Source organism: Phyllobates terribilis, unplaced genomic scaffold, assembly GCF_046119375.1.
Source record: "Phyllobates terribilis strain yellow unplaced genomic scaffold, ASM4611937v1 Scaffold_1__5_contigs__length_1240528914, whole genome shotgun sequence".
NCBI lineage: Eukaryota > Metazoa > Chordata > Amphibia > Anura > Dendrobatidae > Phyllobates > Phyllobates terribilis.
In genome coordinates, this window is record NW_027362761.1 from 1229092524 (window position 1) to 1229115040 (window position 22517).

A 22517-nucleotide genomic window follows, 5' to 3' on the forward strand; every position below is an offset into this window, starting at 1 on the left:
TTGAACTTCCTCAGGCCCTTAAGGTCCACAATGTGTTCCACAGGTTCTTACTCAAAAAGTATGTGGAACCGCATGAGCTCTCACCTCTACCACCGCCCCCAGTAATGGTTGATGGTAATCTGGAGTTCCAGATTTCGAGGATTGTAGATTCTCATCTCCGTCATTCTCTACAATACTTGGTGCACTGAAAAGGCTATGGTGTTGAGGTGAGTATGTGGGTTTCAGCGTTAGAGGTGAACACTCCCAGATTGGTTCGCTCATTTAACACCTCTTTTATGAGAAACCTGGTCCTGAGTGTCTGGAGGCCACTTGTAGGGGGGGTACTGTCACGGGTGTATCAGAGGTGAGAGACAGTCGCCCTGGAGTTGGTTGCAGGAGATCTCTACGTTTGGCATTACAGACATCTTCTTAGATGAAAGGCTGTCTCTACGACCAAGCGGCTACCTCCCTCTGGTAATTAGCTCCCAGGCCTGGGTGTATATATACCTGGTGTGTCTGAGAGGGAGGTGCCAGCTATATTCATTTCTACTTGTGAAGGCTTACCAAGAGCAGTACTTTGTCATCTCTGGAGCTTGAGGCCGAGACCGCATTTGTCTGGATTGTCTAATGCTAAGCAATCCCCCTGTTTGTCTACCCTTGTTGTCTATAGAGTTTAGTGGAGATTGACCAGTGCTCATCTCCTCCCATCCCTAGCCTTAGCCATACGCCAGGGAAACACAGGGCGAGGCACGCGTGCGGCGATTGCTGAAGAGCCAATATAGGGACGGTAGTTGAGACAGGGTGGCACTAGACCAGACTAGGAGGTCTCCACTTCCCCCTTTCCCTAGTGTCTGGGCTCCCTTTCCCTCTGGGTTGCACTAAGTCTTCCCCACACCTGGCGTGACACCTACAGTCACTCGTGTACTCTACTACAAAGCACACATATTATGGCCGAGCATGTACTCCACTGCCGAGTGCACACCCTGAAGTCACTCGTGTACTCTACTGCAAAGCACACATATTATTGCCGAGCATGTACTCCACTGCCGAGTGCACACCCTGAAGTCACTCGTCTACTCTACTGCAAAGCACACATATTATTGCCAAGCATGTACTCCACTGCCGAGTGCACACCATGAAGTCACTCGTGTAATCTACTGCAAAGCACACATATTATAGCCGAGCATGTACTCCACTGCCGAGTGCACACCTTTAAGTCACTCGTGTACTCTACTGCAAAGCACAGATATTATTGCCGAGCATGTACTCCACTGCCGAGTGCACCCTCACTGCCAATGAAGATATTTAATAAAAAGCTTCAATACACCGGTCTACAGAGTACTCACTGGAATCTCCGCTTTACCCACCTCAGGATCCTGGAGGACATTTCTCTTTTGCCCCTCATCCAGGGAGTATGAAGGACACAGCCATCTCTTAGCTGAATCTCTCTGACTGCAAAGATCTATAGGAGATAACAAATTGTCAGAACAGATCACGTATATGTGATTATCAGAGGATGGGGCATCGAGAGACCCTCAGCCCGGATCTCCTCTATAATCAGGATTGTCTCTTCTTACCTGGAGATGTGAGAGACTGATGCTCCTCCATCATAAAGTCCCTGTACTGATCCTTGTGTCCTTCTACATAATCCCACTCCTCCTGGGAGAAATAGAGAGTGACGTCCTGACACCGGAGAGGAACCTGACAACAAACGAGACCGACATCACGGAGAATCCTCCAGTGTACACTGTATAATGCCCAGAATCCTCCAGTGTATACTGTATAATCTCCCAGAAGTCTCCTCTCATCACCCAGAATCCTCCAGTGTACACTGTATAATGCCCAGAATCCTCCAGTGTATACTGTATAATCTCCCAGAAGTCTCCTCTCATCACCCAGAATCCTCCAGTGTATACTGTATAATCTCCCAGCAGTCTACTCTCATCACCCAGAATCCTCCAAATGTACACTATATAATCTCCCAGAATCCTCCAGTGTATACTGTATAATCTCCCAGAAGTCTCCTCTCATCACCCAGAATCCTCCAGTGTATACTGTATAATCTCCCAGAAGTCTCCTCTCATCACCCAGAATCCTCCAGTGTATACTGTATAATCTCCCAGAAGTCTCCTCTCATCACCCAGAATCCTCCAGTGTATACTGTATAATCTCCCAGAAGTCTCCTCTCATCACCCAGAATCCTCCAGTGTATACTGTGTAATCTCCCAGCAGTCTCCTCTCATCTCATCACCCAGAATCCTCCAAATGTACACTATATAATCTCCCAGAATCCTCCAGTGTATACTGTATAATCTCCCAGCAGTCTCCTCTCATCACCCAGAATCCTCCAGTGTATACTGTATAATCTCCCAGAAGTCTCCTCTCATCACCCAGAATCCTCCAAATGTACACTATATAATCTCCCAGAATCCTCCAGTGTATACTGTATAATCTCCCAGAAGTCTCCTCTCATCACGCAGAATCCTCCAGTGTATACTGTATAATCTCCCAGCAGTCTCCTCTCATCTCATCACCCAGAATCCTCCAAATGTACACTATATAATCTCCCAGAATCCTCCAGTGTATACTGTATAATCTCCCAGCAGTCTCCTCTCATCACCCAGAATCCTCCAGTGTATACTGTATAATCTCCCAGAAGTCTCCTCTCATCACCCAGAATCCTCCAGTGTATACTGTATAATCTCCCAGCAGTCTCCTCTCATCTCATCACCCAGAATCCTCCAAATGTACACTATATAATCTCCCAGAATCCTCCAGTGTATATTGTATAATCTCCCAGAAGTCTCCTCTCATCACGCAGAATCCTCCAGTGTACACTATATAATCTCCCAGAATCCTCCAGTATATACTGTAAAATCTCCTAGCAGTCTCCTCTCATCACCCAGAATCCTCCAGTGTATACTGTATAATCTCCCAGCAGTCTCCTCTCATCACCCAGAATCCTACAGTATACACTATATAATCTCCCAGAATCCTCCAGTGTATACTGTATAATCCCCCAGAAGTCTCCTCTCATCACCCAGAATCCTCCAGTGTATAGTGCATAATCTCCCAGCAGTCTCCTCTCCTCTCATCACCCAGAATCCTCCAGTGTATACAGTATAACCTCCCAGAAGTCTCCTCTCTGCTTATCACCCAGAATCCTCCAGTGTATACTGTATAATCTCCCGGCAGTCTCCTCTCCTCTCATCACCCAGAATTCTCCAGTGTATACTGTATAATCTCCCAGCAGTCTCCTCTCTGCTGATCACCCAGAATCCTCCAGTGTATACTGTATAATCTCCCAGCAGTCTCCTCTCTGCTCCTGAGCCAGAATCTTTCAGTGTATACCGTATAATCTCCCAGCAGTCTCCTCTCTGCTCCTGAGCCAGAATCTTCCAGTGTATACTGTATAATCCCCCAGAAGTCTCCTCTCATCACCCAGAATCCTCCAGTGTATAGTGCATAATCTCCCAGCAGTCTCCTCTCATCACCCAGAATCCTCCAGTGTATACAGTATAACCTCCCAGAAGTCTCCTCTCTGCTCATCACCCAGAATCCTCCAGTGTAAACTGTATAATCTCCCGGCAGTCTCCTCTCCTCTCATCACCCAGAATCCTCCAGTGTATACAGTATAATCTCCCAGCAGTCGCCTCTCTGCTGATCACCCAGAATCCTCCAGTGTATACTGTATAATCTCCCAGCAGTCTCCTCTCTGCTCCTGAGCCAGAATCTTCCAGTGTATACTGTATAATCTCCCAGCAGTCTCCTCTCATCCCCCAGAATCCTCCAGTGTATACTGTATAATCTCCCAGCAGTCTCCTCTCCGCTCATCACCCAGAATCCTCCAGTGTATACTGTATAATCTCCCAGCAGTCTCCTCTCCACTCATCACCCAGAATCCTCCAGTGTATACTGTATAATCTCCCAGCAGTCTCCTCTCCGCTCATCACCCAGAATCCTCCAGTGTATACTTTATAATCTCCCAGCAGTATCCTCTCCGCTCATCACCCAGAATCCTCCAGTGTATACTGTATAATCTCCCAGCAGTCTCCTCTCCGCTCATCACCCAGAATCCTCCAGTGTATACTGTATAATGTCCCAGCAGTCTCCTCTTCGCTCATCACCCAGAATCCTCCAGTGTATACTGTATAATCTCCCAGCAGTCACCTCTCCGCTCATCACCCAGAATCCTCCACTGTATACTGTATAATCTCCCAGCAGTCTCCTCTCCTCTCATCACCCAGAATCCTCCAGTGTATACTGTATAATCTCCCAGCAGTCACCTCTCCGCTCATCACCCAGAATCCTCCAATGTATACTGTATAATCTCCCAGCAGTCTCCTCTCATCACCCAGAATCCTCCAGTGTATAATGTATAATCTGACAGCAGTCTCCTCTCATCACCCAGAATCCTCCAGTGTATACTGTATAATCTCCCAGCAGTCTCCTCTCATCACCCAGAATCCTCCGGTGTACACTATATAATCTCGCAGAATCCTCCAGTGTATACTGTATAATCTCCCAGAAGTCTCCTCTCATCACCCAGAATCGTCCAGTGTATACTATATAATCTCCCAGAATCCTCCAGTGTATACTGCATAATCTCCCAGCAGTCTCCTCTCCTCTCATCACCCAGAATCCTCCAGGGTATACTGTATAATCTCCCAGCAGTCTCCTCTCCGCTCATCACCCAGAATCCTCCAGTGTATACTGTATAATCTCCCAGCAGTCTCCTCTCCGCTCATCACCCAGAATCCTCCAGTGTATACTGTATAATCTCCCAGCAGTCTCCTCTCCGCTCATCACCCAGAATCCTCCAGTGTATACTGTATAATCTCCCAGCAGTCTCCTCTCCGCTCATCACCCAGAATCCTCCAGAGTATACTGTATAATCTCCCAGCAGTCTCCTCTCCGCTCATCACCCAGAATCCTCCAGTGTATACTGTATAATCTCCCAGCAGTCTCCTCTCATCACCCAGAATCCTCCAGTGTATACTGTGCAATTTCCCAGCAGTCTCCTCTCATCACCCAGAATCCTCCAGTGTATACTGTATAATCTCCCAGCAGTCTCCTCTCATCACCCAGAATCCTCCAGTGTATACTGTATAACCTCCCAGCAGTCTCCTTTCCTCTCATCACCCAAAATCCTCCAGTATACACTGTATAATCTCCCAGCAGTCACCTCTCCGCTCATCACCCAGAATCCTCCAGTGTATACTGTATAATCTCCCAGCAGTCTCCTCTCAGCTCATCACCCAGAATCCTCCAGTGTATACTATATAATCCTCCAGCAGTCACCTCTCCGCTCATCACCCAGAATCCTCCAGTGTATACTGTATAATCTCCCAGCAGTCTCCTCTCTGCTCATCACCCAGAATCCTCCAGTGTATACTGTATAATCTGCCAGCAGTCTCCTCTCATCACCCAGAATCCTCCAGTGTATACTGTATGATCTCACAGAAGTCTCCTCTCTGCTCATCACCCAGAATCCTCCAGTGTATACTGTATAATCTGCCAGCAGTCTCCTCTCATCACCCAGAATCCTCCAGTGTATACTGTATAATCTCCCAGCACTCTCCTCTCCTCACCCAGAATCCTCCAGTGTATACTGTATAATCTCCCAGCAGTCTCCTCTCCGCTCATCACTCAGAATCCTCCAGTGTACACTGTATAATCTACCAGCAGTCTCCTCTCATCTCATCACCCAGAATCCTCCAGTGTATACTGTATAATATCCCAGTAGTCTTCTCTCATCTCATCACCCAGAATCCTCCAGTGTATACTGAATAATCTCCCAGCAGTCACCAATCCGCTCATCACCCAGAATCCTCCAGTGTATACTGTATAATCTCCCAGAAGTCTCCTCTCATCACCCAGAATCCTCCAGTGTATACTGTATAATCTCCCAGCAGTCTCCTCTCATCACCCAGAATCCTCCAGTGTATACTGAATAATCTCCCAGCAGTCACCTCTCCGCTCATCACCCAGAATCCCTCAATGTATACTGTATAATCTCCCAGCAGTCTCCAATCTCCTCATCATCCAGAATTTTCCATTGTATACTGTATAATCTCCCAGCAGTCTCTTCTCCTCTCATCACCCAGAATCCTCCAGTGTATACTGTATAATCTCCCAGCAGTCTCTTCTCCTCTCATCACCCAGAATCCTCCAGTGTATACTGTATAATCTCCCAGAAGTCTCCTCTCATCACCCAGAATCCTCCAGTGTATACTGTATAATCTCCCAGCAGTCTCCTCTCATCTCATCACCCAGAATCCTCCAAATGTACACTATATAATCTCCCAGAATCCTCCAGTGTATACTGTATAATCTCCCAGCAGTCTCCTCTCATCACCCAGAATCCTCCAGTGTATACTGTATAATCTCCCAGCAGTCTCCTCTCCGCTCATCACCCAGAATCCTCCAGAGTATACTGTATAATCTCCCAGCAGTCTCCTCTCCGCTCATCACCCAGAATCCTCCAGTGTATACTGTATAATCTCCCAGCAGTCTCCTCTCATCACCCAGAATCCTCCAGTGTATACTGTGCAATCTCCCAGCAGTCTCCTCTCATCACCCAGAATCCTCCAGTGTATATTGTATAATCTCCCAGAAGTCTCCTCTCATCACCCAGAATCCTCCAGTGTACACTATATAATCTCCTAGAATCCTCCAGTGTATACTGTAAAATCTCCTAGCAGTCTCCTCTCATCACCCAGAATCCTCCAGTGTATACTGTATAATCTCCCAGCAGTCTCCTCTCATCACCCAGAATCCTACAGTATACACTATATAATCTCCCAGAATCCTCCAGTGTATACTGTATAATCCCCCAGAAGTCTCCTCTCATCACCCAGAATCCTCCAGTGTATAGTGCATAATCTCCCAGCAGTCTCCTCTCCTCTCATCACCCAGAATCCTCCAGTGTATACAGTATAACCTCCCAGAAGTCTCCTCTCTGCTCATCACCCAGAATCCTCCAGTGTATACTGTATAATCTCCCGGCAGTCTCCTCTCATCACCCAGAATTCTCCAGTGTATACTGTATAATCTCCCAGCAGTCTCCTCTCTGCTGATCACCGAGTATCCTCCAGTGTATACTGTATAATCTCCCAGCAGTCTCCTCTCTGCTCCTGAGCCAGAATCTTTCAGTGTATACTGTATAATCTCCCAGCAGTCTCCTCTCTGCTGATCACCGAGAATCCTCCAGTGTATACTGTATAACCTCCCAGAAGTCTCCTCTCTGCTCATCACCCAGAATCCTCCAGTGTATACTGTATAATCTCCCGGCAGTCTCCTCTCATCACCCAGAATTCTCCAGTGTATACTGTATAATCTCCCAGCAGTCTCCTCTCTGCTGATCACCGAGAATCCTCCAGTGTATACTGTATAATCTCCCAGCAGTCTCCTCTCTGCTCCTGAGCCAGAATCTTTCAGTGTATACTGTATAATCTCCCAGCAGTCTCCTCTCTGCTCCTGAGCCAGAATCCTCCAGTGTATACTGTATAATCTCCCAGCAGTCTCCTCTCATCCCCCAGAATCCTCCAGTGTATACTGTATAATCTCCCAGCAGTCTCCTCTCCGCTCATCACCCAGAATCCTCCAGTGTATACTGTATAATCTCCCAGCAGTCTCCTCTCCACTCATCACCCAGAATCCTCCAGTGTATACTGTATAATCTCCCAGCAGTCTCCTCTCCGCTCATCACCTAGAATCCTCCAGTGTATACTTTATAATCTCCCAGCAGTATCCTCTCCGCTCATCACCCAGAATCCTCCAGTGTATACTATATAATCTCCCAGCAGTCTCCTCTCCGCTCATCACCCAGAATCCTCCAGTGTATACTGTATAATGTCCCAGCAGTCTCCTCTTCGCTCATCACCCAGAATCCTCCACTGTATACTGTATAATCTCCCAGCAGTCTCCTCTCCTCTCATCACCCAGAATCCTCCAGTGTATACTGTATAATGTCCCAGCAGTCACCTCTCCGCTCATCACCCAGAATCCTCCAACGTATACTGTATAATCTCCCAGTAGTCTCCTCTCCGCTCATCACCCAGAATCCTCCAGTGTATACTGTATAATCTCCCAGCAGTCTCCTCTCATCACCCAGAATCCTCCAGTGTATAATGTATAATCTCCCAGCAGTCTCCTCTCATCACCCAGAATCCTCCAGTGTATACTGTATAATCTCCCAGCAGTCTCCTCTCATCACCCAGAATCCTCCAGTGTACACTATATAATCTCCCAGAATCCTCCAGTGTATACTGTATAATCTCCCAGAAGTCTCCTCTCATCACCCAGAATCCTCCAGTGTATACTATATAATCTCCCAGAATCCTCCAGTGTATACTGCATAATCTCCCAGCAGTCTCCTCTCCTCTCATCACCCAGAATCCTCCAGGGTATACTGTATAATCTCCCAGCAGTCTCCTCTCCGCTCATCACCCAGAATCCTCCAGTGTATACTGTATAATCTCCCAGCAGTCTCCTGTCCGCTCATCACCCAGAATCCTCCAGTGTATACAGTATAATCTCCCAGCAGTCTCCTCTCCGCTCATCACCCAGAATCCTCCAGTGTATAATGTATAATCTCCCAGCAGTCTCCTCTCCGCTCATCACCCAGAATCCTCCAGTGTATACTGTATAATCTCCCAGCAGTCTCCTCTCATCACCCAGAATCCTCCAGTGTATACTGTGCAATCTCCCAGCAGTCTCCTCTCATCACCCAGAATCCTCCAGTGTATACTGTATAATCTCCCAGCAGTCTCCTCTCATCACCCAGAATCCTCCAGTGTATACTGTATAACCTCCCAGCAGTCTCCTTTCCTCTCATCACCCAGAATCCTCCAGTATACACTGTATAATCTCCCAGCAGTCACCTCTCCGCTCATCACCCAGAATCCTCCAGTGTATACTGTATAATCTCCCAGCAGTCTCCTCTCAGCTCATCACCCAGAATCCTCCAGTGTATACTATATAATCCTCCAGCAGTCACCTCTCCGCTCATCACCCAGAATCCTCCAGTGTATACTGTATAATCTCCCAGCAGTCTCCTCTCTGCTCATCACCCAGAATCCTCCAGTGTATACTGTATAATCTGCCAGCAGTCTCCTCTCATCACCCAGAATCCTCCAGTGTATACTGTATAATCTCCCAGAAGTCTCCTCTCTGCTCATCACCCAGAATCCTCCAGTGTATACTGTATAATCTGCCAGCAGTCTCCTCTCATCACCCAGAATCCTCCAGTGTATACTGTATAATCTCCCAGCACTCTCCTCTCCTCACCCAGAATCCTCCAGTGTATACTGTATAATCTCCCAGCAGTCTCCTCTCTGCTGATCACCCAGAATCCTCCAGTGTATACTGTATAATCTCCCAGCAGTCTCCTCTCTGCTCCTGAGCCAGAATCTTTCAGTGTATACTGTATAATCTCCCAGCAGTCTCCTCTCATCCCCCAGAATCCTCCAGTGTATACTGTATAATCTCCCAGCAGTCTCCTCTCCGCTCATCACCCAGAATCCTCCAGTGTATACTGTATAATCTCCCAGCAGTCTCCTCTCCACTCATCACCCAGAATCCTCCAGTGTATACTGTATAATCTCCCAGCAGTCTCCTCTCCGCTCATCACCCAGAATCCTCCAGTGTATACTTTATAATCTCCCAGCAGTATCCTCTCCGCTCATCACCCAGAATCCTCCAGTGTATACTGTATAATCTCCCAGCAGTTTCCTCTCCGCTCATCACCCAGAATCCTCCAGTGTATACTGTATAATGTCCCAGCAGTCTCCTCTTCGCTCATCACCCAGAATCCTCCACTGTATACTGTATAATCTCCCAGCAGTCTCCTCTCCTCTCATCACCCAGAATCCTCCAGTGTATACTGTATAATCTCCCAGCAGTCACCTCTCCGCTCATCACCCAGAATCCTCCAATGTATACTGTATAATCTCCCAGCAGTCTCCTCTCCGCTCATCACCCAGAATCCTCCAATGTATACTGTATAATCTCCCAGCAGTCTCCTCTCCGCTCATCACCCAGAATCCTCCAGTGTATACTGTATAATCTCCCAGCAGTCTCCTCTCATCACCCAGAATCCTCCAGTGTATAATGTATAATCTCCCAGCAGTCTCCTCTCATCACCCAGAATCCTCCAGTGTATACTGTATAATCTCCCAGCAGTCACCTCTCCGCTCATCACCCAGAATCCTCCAGGGTATACTGTATAATCTCCCAGCAGTCTCCTCTCCGCTCATCACCCAGAATCCTCCAGTGTATACTGTATAATCTCCCAGCAGTCTCCTCTCCGCTCATCACCCAGAATCCTCCAGTGTATACTGTATAATCTCCCAGCAGTCTCCTCTCCGCTCATCACCCAGAATCCTCCAGTGTATAATGTATAATCTCCCAGCAGTCTCCTCTCATCACCCAGAATCCTCCAGTGTATACTGTATAATCTCCCAGCAGTCTCCTCTCATCACCCAGAATCCTCCAGTGTACACTATATAATCTCCCAGAATCCTCCAGTGTATACTGTATAATCTCCCAGAAGTCTCCTCTCGTCACCCAGAATCCTCCAGTGTATACTATATAATCTCCCAGAATCCTCCAGTGTATACTGCATTATCTCCCAGCAGTCTCCTCTCCTCTCATCACCCAGAATCCTCCAGGGTATACTGTATAATCTCCCAGCAGTCTCCTCTCCGCTCATCACCCAGAATCCTCCAGTGTATACTGTATAATCTCCCAGCAGTCTCCTCTCCGCTCATCACCCAGAATCCTCCAGTGTATACTGTATAATCTCCCAGCAGTCTCCTCTCCGCTCATCACCCAGAATCCTCCAGTGTATACTGTATAATCTCCCAGCAGTCTCCTCTCCGCTCATCACCCAGAATCCTCCAGAGTATACTGTATAATCTCCCAGCAGTCTCCTCTCCGCCCATCACCCAGAATCCTCCAGTGTATACTGTATAATCTCCCAGCAGTCTCCTCTCATCACCCAGAATCCTCCAGTGTATACTGTGCAATCTCCCAGCAGTCTCCTCTCATCACCCAGAATCCTCCAGTGTATACTGTATAATCTCCCAGCAGTCTCCTCTCATCACCCAGAATCCTCCAGTGTATACTGTATAACCTCCCAGCAGTCTCCTTTCCTCTCATCACCCAGAATCCTCCAGTATACACTGTATAATCTCCCAGCAGTCACCTCTCCGCTCATCACCCAGAATCCTCCAGTGTATACTGTATAATCTCCCAGCAGTCTCCTCTCAGCTCATCACCCAGAATCCTCCAGTGTATACTATATAATCCTCCAGCAGTCACCTCTCCGCTCATCACCCAGAATCCTCCAGTGTATACTGTATAATCTCCCAGCAGTCTCCTCTCTGCTCATCACCCAGAATCCTCCAGTGTATACTGTATAATCTGCCAGCAGTCTCCTCTCATCACCCAGAATCCTCCAGTGTATACTGTATAATCTCCCAGAAGTCTCCTCTCTGCTCATCACCCAGAATCCTCCAGTGTATACTGTATAATCTGCCAGCAGTCTCCTCTCATCACCCAGAATCCTCCAGTGTATACTGTATAATCTCCCAGCACTCTCCTCTCCTCACCCAGAATCCTCCAGTGTATACTGTATAATCTCCCAGCAGTCTCCTCTCTGCTGATCACCCAGAATCCTCCAGTGTATACTGTATAATCTCCCAGCAGTCTCCCCTCTGCTCCTGAGCCAGAATCTTTCAGTGTATACTGTATAATCTCCCAGCAGTCTCCTCTCATCCCCCAGAATCCTCCAGTGTATACTGTATAATCTCCCAGCAGTCTCCTCTCCGCTCATCACCCTGAATCCTCCAGTGTATACTGTATAATCTCCCAGCAGTCTCCTCTCCACTCATCACCCAGAATCTTCCAGTGTATACTGTATAATCTCCCAGCAGTCTCCTCTCCGCTCATCACCCAGAATCCTCCAGTGTATACTTTATAATCTCCCAGCAGTATCCTCTCCGCTCATCACCCAGAATCCTCCAGTGTATACTGTATAATCTACCAGCAGTCTCCTCTCCGCTCATCACCCAGAATCCTCCAGTGTATACTGTATAATGTCCCAGCAGTCTCCTCTTCGCTCATCACCCAGAATCCTCCACTGTATACTGTATAATCTCCCAGCAGTCTCCTCTCCTCTCATCACCCAGAATCCTCCAGTGTATACTGTATAATCTCCCAGCAGTCACCTCTCCGCTCATCACCCAGAATCCTCCAATGTATACTGTATAATCTCCCAGCAGTCTCCTCTCCGCTCATCACCCAGAATCCTCCAGTGTATACTGTATAATCTCCCAGCAGTCTCCTCTCATCACCCAGAATCCTCCAGTGTATAATGTATAATCTCCCAGCAGTCTCCTCTCATCACCCAGAATCCTCCAGTGTATATGTGGCACCCCAGGGGTCTGGTTCCCACAGTAATAGCAATATTACGTCTGTGAGCAGGTGGGATGTTTCCTGGTCAGACATCCTATGCATGCCACACCTCCTGCCCAGTCCTGGGAGGGGAAGAACTTCCCCTATATAAAGCTGGGGCTGAGGCAGGGTTAGTGAGTAGAGAAAGAGCAGAGAACACAGACAGAGACACAGTCTGGTCTGTAGTGGAGCAGCTATAGGGAAAGAAAGATCAGGAGCTCTGTGGGAGCTGTACTAAAAGAGGTCAGGGGCTGGAAGCTGTAGAGCTCGCCCTGATTGAAGAGTTCTTACCGGACCCGGAGTCCGAGGCTGTGGGGACTAATCCTTACCCAGCAGCAGAAACCGCCCGGCAGGGGATTTCAGGTCCTCTGGCCAAGAAACCCGAAGGCACGGTCACACGCAAGGGACCAGCACCGCGACGTGGAGCGGAAGCTACCAAAAGGCCCCGAGTCACCGGCCATACGGGTGAGCACCACACGGTACACTCAGGGACGTGGGCTACTTTTATCAGCCTCTAGCAAGGTAGCCAGAAGAGTACGATTAGTTGGGGAGGCCTACAACTCCGCCTGGCCAGGGGAGATCCCATCAGCTCACGGACTGACCAGGCCCCGATCGCTAGCCAGTACTCCGGGAGGGTCTACTTTGTCACCAGTAAAGACCCAGAACTACACCGCACCGTCTCTGAGTGGTTCCTGCTACCCCCTTCAAACACGTCGGTTGCCCTGAGGCCATACCCCTCCCGTTGGGGGTTCTACCAGCTACGCTGCACGACCTTACCACCGGCCTCAGCGGTCTGCCCTGCAGCGGCGGCTTCATAGCCGCATTCAACGGGTGGCGTAGTCGAACACCGTACCATCTTCTGCTAAAGACTGCCACTCAGCTTGACTCCCTGGGCACGGACCGGGTCACCGCCACGAGACTACTACCCCTATCAGATCCGGCTCCGGGTAGGCTCCCGCGTGCGCAACGCTACTCAGCACAGGCCCAGGGGCGCGTCAACTTTGGCGTAGTCGGCAGGATAACGTGCCCGCAACCACCGGGTACTGCGTGCCTGAAAAAGAGACTTTTCAACTTACCTGTGGTGAAGATTCCCGCCATCCGACGCCATCTTCTACCTTCTTCCCGCCATCCGTGGAGTTTTCCCGCCGTTGGACGCCATCTTCTGCCTTCTTCCCGCCATCCGTGGAGTTTTCCCGCCGTTGGACGCCATCTTGAAGACGCCGCGCGGGAAGAAGAGGGGCGTGGACTCCGAAAAGCCCGCGAGAACTGAAGCCCCGCCTCACGTCCGGACGTTGAGTAAGGTCCTGGAAGGAGCCCAGCAGACGCCGACGTCACAGGAGCGCGACGGAAGGTCCTCGACCCTGACGATCCACTGCGGAGCCGCGGCCTACGGAAGAGGATCATCGCAAGGTAGGCCACGATCCACTAGGGGGGAGGAGGATGTCGGATACGGAGGAGAGCTTCACTGCCACAGCCACCGCCAGCGCCACCGCTGCAGCGGTCATGCCTTTCACGATGCCCTATATCCCGGGGGCAGCCTGGCTACCCCAGTACTCAGGGGAGTCACATACCCTGAGTGACTTTAGAGAAAAGCTGGATAGCCTCTTCCAGGTGTACCCCCTCACAGAAGAGCAAAAAGTGAGCATCCTGGTGGCCCAACTAACTGGGGCAGCCCAAAGGGAGGTAAAGTCCTGGCCACCTGGGAGGAGGACTGTAGCAGGGATATTAACCCGGCTGAAGGACACCTTTGATACCCGCACCTCAGCAGAGATTAAGCTTAGATTCTACGGGTGCAAACAGCGAGCACATGAGAATATAAGGGACTATGCACTAAACCTACAAGAGGCCCTGAGAGCCATTAAGCAGGCCGACCCTGACAGCGTGGGAAACGAGGACAGGCTGTTGACCGAACAATTTATAGAGGGACTATATTGCAATGCCCACCGAACCCAGTTGCGGGCAATGGCCTTACAGGATCCTCATCTGGACTTTGCACAGTTCAAGGACAGAGCCATTCGGGTGCTCCGAGAACCGGCACCGGGTGGCGTTGTGACCCACAGGCGCCCTACTACCGCTTACCACCAGGAGGCGGCGCCCTTGTCGGCAGGGCCTGTGGGAGCTGATGCGCAGGCTTTGAACAATGACCCGGCTCCAGACCTGCACCATCAGGTCCAAGAGCTAGCTAAAAGCGTTGCTGCGCTAACCCGAACTGTGCAGTCTTTACAGGTTGCTGCTCCAAGGAAGATCCAGCTGGCATCCGGACCGGAGGACATCCCGTGGCGTCGACCAAGGAGGACCCCACCGGCCAGAGGAAGACCCAGCGACCGGTACAACGAGGACGGACAACCCATCTGCCGCCGCTGCAATCAACCCGGACATATGGCAAGGTACTGTCCTTTAAACTGGCACAACCTGGGGTAGAGGGCCAACCCCCAGGAATAAGATCACCAGGCCCATCGAACTGGCGTGACAAATATGTGGGAGGACGTCCAGTCTTGCCTGTGGTACTGGATGGCATTCCTATGAGTGCCCTACTTGACACCGGGTCACAGGTCACCACCATCCCGTACGTGCTCTTCAAGCAGTACTGGAATGACTCGGATATAACCCGCTACCCTGACGACGACTTGAGTATCATCGCCAGCAATGGTCAACCCGTGCCACAGATCGGATTCAAAGAGATGACCATTAAAATCGGTAGAGTCAAACTGGCAGCACAGGGACTGATCATTGTAGACATTGACAAGCGCGAGAGTCACCCAAAGATAACTCTAGGAACTAATGTGATTGAAAATTGTCTTGCAGAGGTGATTTTCATTTTACAGCAGGTTGCCAAGAACGCCAGCTCCGGCCAACAGCGAGTGCTCCAAAAAGAGATCCGGGCACTGATGCGGCGGCAACAGGTGGAACTCTCCGGTGGTGAGATTGGAAGCGTGAGAATGTGTGACCCTTTCCCTATTGCCATGCCCCCAAAAAGTGAAATGATGATTTGGTGCCGGGCAGCTATTGGTCTAAGAGGTAGAGACTACCAAGCAATGGTAGAACCCGTCTACTCAGACAGTAGGCCCACCATTTTGACAGCACGGGGGGTGGTTGATGTACGCCATGGGAGGGTGCCCGTTCGCATAATAAACATCGGGAAGAGAGAAGTACACCTGCCCCGGTATGCCACGCTAGCTAAATTGTTCACTATAAACCAGAATTCTGTACAGGCCGTGGAACCCTTGCCTCCATCTCAACCAGAGGAAGGTAACGGCTCTAAGAAAACAATAGAGGACTGGTGTCAGCAACTACATTTGGGTACTGACTCCACTCCCTCACACCAGAAACAGGGAGTCTATCGGGTGGTTCAAGAGTACGAGAGAGTGTTTAGTAAACACCCGTTAGACTTCGGGCGAGTAAAGCGGGTAGAACACCACATCCCCACGGGAGACCATCCTCCCATAAAGGAGAGATACCGACCCGTACCCCCTGCACACTACCAACACGCCAAGGGGATGCTTAGAGACATGAAGGAGGCTGGGGTAATCAGGGATAGCTGTAGCCCCTGGGCAGCTCCACTAGTCTTGGTTAAAAAGAAAGACAACACTATGAGAATGTGTGTAGATTACCGGAAAATCAACCGTATCACACACAAAGATGCGTACCCCTTACCAAGGATAGAGGAGTCTTTGGCTGCTTTAAAATCTTTGGATCTCACTAGCGGGTACTGGCAGGTTCCTGTAGCAGAGGCGGACCGGGAGAAGACCGCATTCACCACCCCGATGGGACTTAGCGAGTTTACCTGCATGCCGTTCGGACTCTGCAACGCACCAGGAACCTTCCAACGGTTGATGGAATGCTGTCTGGGACACCGAAACTTCGAGACGGTCCTATTATACCTGGACGATGTCATCGTCTACTCCAAGACCTACGAGGACCACCTGAAACACCTGGCAGAAGTGTTCGAAGCCCTGGCAAACTACGGCCTAAAGGTGAAACCCTCCAAGTGTCACCTCCTGAAACCAAAGGTGCAGTACCTGGGACACGTGGTGAGTGCTGACGGAGTGGCTCCCGATAAGATCACCGCAATTAAGGAATGGCCAAGCCCCTCCAGCGTAAAGGAAGTGCGGCAGTTCCTCGGGTTGGTAGGCTACTACCGAAGATTCATTCCCGGTTTCACCAAAAAGGCAGCTCCTATGCAGGACCTCCTGATAGGCCAGTCCAGGAAGGCCAAGAACCAGAAGCCGCCCTTCAGATGGGAGAAGCTGGAAGAAGAGTCCTTCCGCCAGCTGAAGATGGCCCTCACGGGGGATGAAATCCTGGCGTACCCGGATTACAGCCAGCCCTTTATCCTCTACACCGACGCAAGTAACATCGGGCTAGGAGCCGTACTGTCCCAGATCCAGCAGGGGAAAGAACGAGTAATTGCTTACGCCAGCCGAAAACTGCGACCCACCGAAAGAAACCCTGAGAATTACAGCTCATTCAAGCTAGAGTTCCTGGCAGTGGTGTGGGCAGTCACCGAACGCTTTAAGCACTACCTCGCCTCTTCCCGGTTCACCGTGTACACGGATAACAACCCGTTGACACACCTGGACACAGCAAGACTCGGTGCCCTGGAGCAGAGATGGATGGCCCGCCTGTCCAACTTTGAGTTCACAATCAAATACCGGGCAGGACGCTCCAATACCAACGCGGATGCCTTGTCCAGAATGCCAAACCTACCGGACATGGGGGAAGATCCAGAGGAACTGGAAGAGGTTGAACTTCCCGCGTTCCACCGGCATGGGACTATCCAGTATTCCCACCGTGTAAGGAGTAAGCAATCCGCTACGTTCAACCCCTTACCTCATTACAACTGGGCGGAAACGCAAGACAGTGACCCCGCCGTCCGACTGGTGAAGGAGATGCTGACTCAGCCAGATGCCCGCCTTGACCCAGACGCTCCGGAGGAGGCCAAGCAACTGTGGATTGAGAAGAGTCGACTGTTCCTTTACAAGGGGAAGTTGTGCCGCAGAATGGTTAACTCCCGGACGCATGAACTGATCTGGCAAGTAGTGGTGCCAAGAAGAGACGCGGCTATGGTACTGGAGGCATACCACGACGGAGCTGGGCACTTCGGATGGAAGAAGCTGGAGTTCCTGCTGCGCGGGCGGTTCCACTGGGTAGGCATGAGAGGAACCATCGAGAGGTGGTGCAGAGACTGTGGACCGTGCCACCTAAGAAGGAAGGACCGTGCCAGCCAGAAGACTCCCTTGCAGCCCATCATCACCCGACAGCCACTGGAACTGGTAGCCCTGGACCATGTGAAACTGGCTCCAAGCAGATCTGGGTATGTCTACGCCCTCACAATCGTAGATCATTACTCCCGGTTCCTGGTGGTGGTCCCGGTCAAGGACTTAACGGCTCAAACAGCAGCTAGAGCCTTCCAGCAGCACTTCTGCCGTCCACACGGATACCCGGAGCAGGTGCTGACGGACCAGGGACCTGCCTTTGAAGCGGAAGTCTTCCAGGAGTTCTGTACTCTGTATGGCTGCCGGAAGATAAGAACAACACCCTATCATCCGCAAACCAATGGGCTCTGCGAGAAAATGAACCAGGTGGTGATTGATCTTCTGAAAACATTGCCCCTGGAGGAACGCAGTCTGTGGCCTGAGAAACTGCCTGATCTGGTGGACCTATACAACCACATCCCGGTAGGTTCTACCAACTGTACCCCGGCTTACCTAATGAGAGCAAGACCTGGTAAGCTCCCTGTTGATCTGGAGATGGGAGTCCTGACACCCGAGGACACTTCACCAGAGGCAGACTGGGACACAGAAAGGCAGCAGCAGTACCGGAAAGTACAGGAGAGCGTGGAGCGAAGTCTCTGTCAAGCTAGAGAAAGACAGGAGAAGACTTACAACCAGTATGCTCCCGCTGTTCCCCTGGTACCTGGAGAGCAGGTCTTGAAGAGGAAGAGACGCCTCCACAAGTTGGACGACCAGTGGGAGAAGGACCCGTACACCATACTGCCCTCAAGCCATGAGAACCCGGAAGTCTGCATAATCAGTAAGGATGGAGGAGAAACCACAGCCATTGTATCCCGAGATCACCTGAAGAAGTGTCCCGAACAGCTACGAAGCCCTGAAGAAGAACAAGAAGACCCTCGACCCGCAGAGGAAAGGGAAGATATGGTTAGTACTGTGCTCGGAGACTTCCCTCGGTCTTGGACTCAAGTCAATGGCGCAGTTGTGGTACCCGTCCTCACCTTCCTCCAACCAGCATCTCAAGTACCTAAGGAGAAACAGGTAGAGCTGGAAGAGCAGCCGGTCCAGGAGGCAGAAGACCCCACACAAGCAGACCAGGAGGATCAACCCTCTGCTTATAGTGAGCCTGCCGTACCCCTAGTGAGCCAAAGAGCCCGTGGACAGCTGCCCAGTTTACCTTTGACAGCTCCTAGTAGCTCAGGACCAGTCAGTCAGCTCCGTAGGTCCACTAGAGCCACTAGAGGCCAGTTGCCCGTACGTTGGAGGATCTAAGTGTTTAGACTGTTTATTTGTATTTACCTGTTTATTGTTACTTGTAAATAATTGTGTATTTTTAGTTATTTTATAGGTGTCGTTTATGGATTATCCGGAATCCTTTGTACATATGTTTGGAGCGTAACCCAGGAAAGGACTAAGACTGTTAAAAGACTCGGGGTAGGGCAGACCCCTACCTGGTTACGGCTCCCGGTCTCTTGGTGAAATGGACACCTTTGTTTTCTTCAAAGACTGCACCCGGTTGCGGACACGCTGTGACCATCATAATGTGTTTTTCTTTGTTATACTGTTTCTGTTTTTACTTGTTATGTTTTACAAAAATATGTTTAGTCCCGGAGTACTAAATTTCACTAGGGGGGAATGTGGCACCCCAGGGGTCTGGTTCCCACAGTAATAGCAATATTACGTCTGTGAGGAGGTGGGATGTTTCCTGGTCAGACATCCTATGCATGCCACACCTCCTGCCCAGTCCTGGGAGGGGAAGAACTTCCCCTATATAAAGCTGGGGCTGAGGCAGGGTTAGTGAGTAGAGAAAGAGCAGAGAACACAGACAGAGACACAGTCTGGTCTGTAGTGGAGCAGCTATAGGGAAAGAAAGATCAGGAGCTCTGTGGGAGCTGTACTAAAAGAGGTCAGGGGCTGGAAGCTGTAGAGCTCGCCCTGATTGAAGAGTTCTTACCGGACCCGGAGTCCGAGGCTGTGGGGACTAATCCTTACCCAGCAGCAGAAACCGCCTGGCAGGGGATTTCAGGTCCTCTGGCCAAGAAACCCGAAGGCACGGTCACACGCAAGGGACCAGCACCGCGACGTGGAGCGGAAGCTACCAAAAGGCCCCGAGTCACCGGCCATACGGGTGAGCACCACACGGTACACTCAGGGACGTGGGCTACTTTTATCAGCCTCTAGCAAGGTAGCCAGAAGAGTACGATTAGTTGGGGAGGCCTACAACTCCGCCTGGCCAGGGGAGATCCCATCAGCTCACGGACTGACCAGGCCCCGATCGCTAGCCAGTACTCCGGGAGGGTCTACTTTGTCACCAGTAAAGAACCAGAACTACACCGCACCGTCTCTGAGTGGTTCCTGCTACCCCCTTCAAACACGTCGGTTGCCCTGAGGCCATACCCCTCCCGTTGGGTGTTCTACCAGCTACGCTGCACGACCTTACCACCGGCCTCAGCGGTCTGCCCTGCAGCGGCGGCTTCATAGCCGCATTCAACGGGTGGCGTAGTCGAACACCGTACCATCTTCTGCTAAAGACTGCCACTCAGCTTGACTCCCTGGGCACGGACCGGGTCACCGCCACAAGACTACTACCCCTATCAGATCCGGCTCCGGGTAGGCTCCCGCGTGCGCAACGCTACTCAGCACAGGCCCAGGGGCGCGTCATATACTGTATAATCTCCCAGCAGTCTCCTCTCATCACCCAGAATCCTCCAGTGTACACTATATAATCTCCCAGAATCCTCCAGTGCATACTGTATAATCTCCCAGAAGTCTCCTCTCATCACCCAGAATCCTCCAGTGTATACTATATAATCTCCCAGAATCCTCCAGTGTATACTGCATAATCTCCCAGCAGTCTCCTCTCCTCTCATCACCCAGAATCCTCCAGGGTATACTGTATAATCTCCCAGCAGTCTCCTCTCCGCTCATCACCCAGAATCCTCCAGTGTATACTGTATAATCTCCCAGCAGTCTCCTCTCCGCTCATCACCCAGAATCCTCCAGTGTATACTGTATAATCTCCCAGCAGTCTCCTCTCCGCTCATCACCCAGAATCCTCCAGTGTATACTGTATAATCTCCCAGCAGTCTCCTCTCCGCTCATCACCCAGAATCCTCCAGAGTATACTGTATAATCTCCCAGCAGTCTCCTCTCCGCTCATCACCCAGAATCCTCCAGTGTATACTGTATAATCTCCCAGCAGTCTCCTCTCATCACCCAGAATCCTCCAGTGTATACTGTGCAATCTCCCAGCAGTCTCCTCTCATCACCCAGAATCCTCCAGTGTATACTGTATAATCTCCCAGCAGTCTCCTCTCATCACCCAGAATCCTCCAGTGTATACTGTATAACCTCCCAGCAGTCTCCTTTCCTCTCATCACCCAGAATCCTCCAGTATACACTGTATAATCTCCCAGCAGTCACCTCTCCGCTCATCACCCAGAATCCTCCAGTGTATACTGTATAATCTCCCAGCAGTCTCCTCTCAGCTCATCACCCAGAATCCTCCAGTGTATACTATATAATCCTCCAGCAGTCACCTCTCCGCTCATCACCCAGAATCCTCCAGTGTATACTGTATAATCTCCCAGCAGTCTCCTCTCTGCTCATCACCCAGAATCCTCCAGTGTATACTGTATAATCAGCCAGCAGTCTCCTCTCATCACCCAGAATCCTCCAGTGTATACTGTATAATCTCCCAGAAGTCTCCTCTCTGCTCATCACCCAGAATCCTCCAGTGTATACTGTATAATCTGCCAGCAGTCTCCTCTCATCACCCAGAATCCTCCAGTGTATACTGTATAATCTCCCAGCACTCTCCTCTCCTCACCCAGAATCCTCCAGTGTATACTGTATAATCTCCCAGCAGTCTCCTCTCCGCTCATCACTCAGAATCCTCCAGTGTACACTGTATAATCTACCAGCAGTCTCCTCTCATCTCATGACCCAGAATCCTCCAGTGTATACTGTATAATCTCCCAGTAGTCTTCTCTCATCTCATCACCCAGAATCCTCCAGTGTATACTGAATAATCTCCCAGCAGTCACCAATCCGCTCATCACCCAGAATCCTCCAGTGTATACTGTATAATCTCCCAGAAGTCTCCTCTCATCACCCAGAATCCTCCAGTGTATACTGTATAATCTCCCAGCAGTCTCCTCTCATCACCCAGAATCCTCCAGTGTATACTGAATAATCTCCCAGCAGTCACCTCTCCGCTCATCACCCAGAATCCCTCAATGTATACTGTATAATCTCCGAGCAGTCTCCAATCTCCTCATCATCCAGAATTTTCCAGTGTATACTGTATAATCTCCCAGCAGTCTCTTCTCCTCTCATCACCCAGAATCCTCCAGTGTATACTGTATAATCTCCCAGCAGTCTCCTCTCATCACCCAGAATCCTCCAGTGTATACTGTATAATCTCCCAGAAGTCTCCTCTCATCACCCAGAATCCTCCAGTGTATACTGTATAATCTCCCAGCAGTCTCCTCTCATCTCATCACCCAGAATCCACAAATGTACACTATATAATCTCCCAGAATCCTCCAGTGTATACTGTATAATCTCCCAGCAGTCTCCTCTCATCACCCAGAATCCTCCAGTGTATACTGTATAATCTCCCAGAAGTCTCCTCTCATCACCCAGAATCCTCCAGTGTATACTGTATAATCTCCCAGCAGTCTCCTCTCATCTCATCACCCAGAATCCTCCAAATGTACACTATATAATCTCCCAGAATCCTCCAGTGTATATTGTATAATATCCCAGAAGTCTCCTCTCATCACCCAGAATCCTCCAGTGTACACTATATAATCTCCCAGAATCCTCCAGTGTATACTGTAAAAT

General features: G+C 50.2%; 1 protein-coding gene across 2 annotated transcripts in view; it reads right to left on the minus strand.

The window, feature by feature from the left end:
• LOC141164539 (uncharacterized) overlaps positions 1-22517 on the minus strand; it is a 167656-nt gene that overhangs the window by 44686 nt on the left and 100453 nt on the right. For both annotated transcript variants that reach the window (XM_073649909.1, XM_073649919.1), the window contains 2 exons: positions 1557-1680; positions 1347-1441 (listed from right to left, as the gene is read on the minus strand). In XM_073649909.1, the coding sequence (XP_073506010.1) occupies positions 1347-1441; positions 1557-1680 (219 nt within the window). The remainder of the gene's footprint in view (positions 1-1346; positions 1442-1556; positions 1681-22517) is intronic.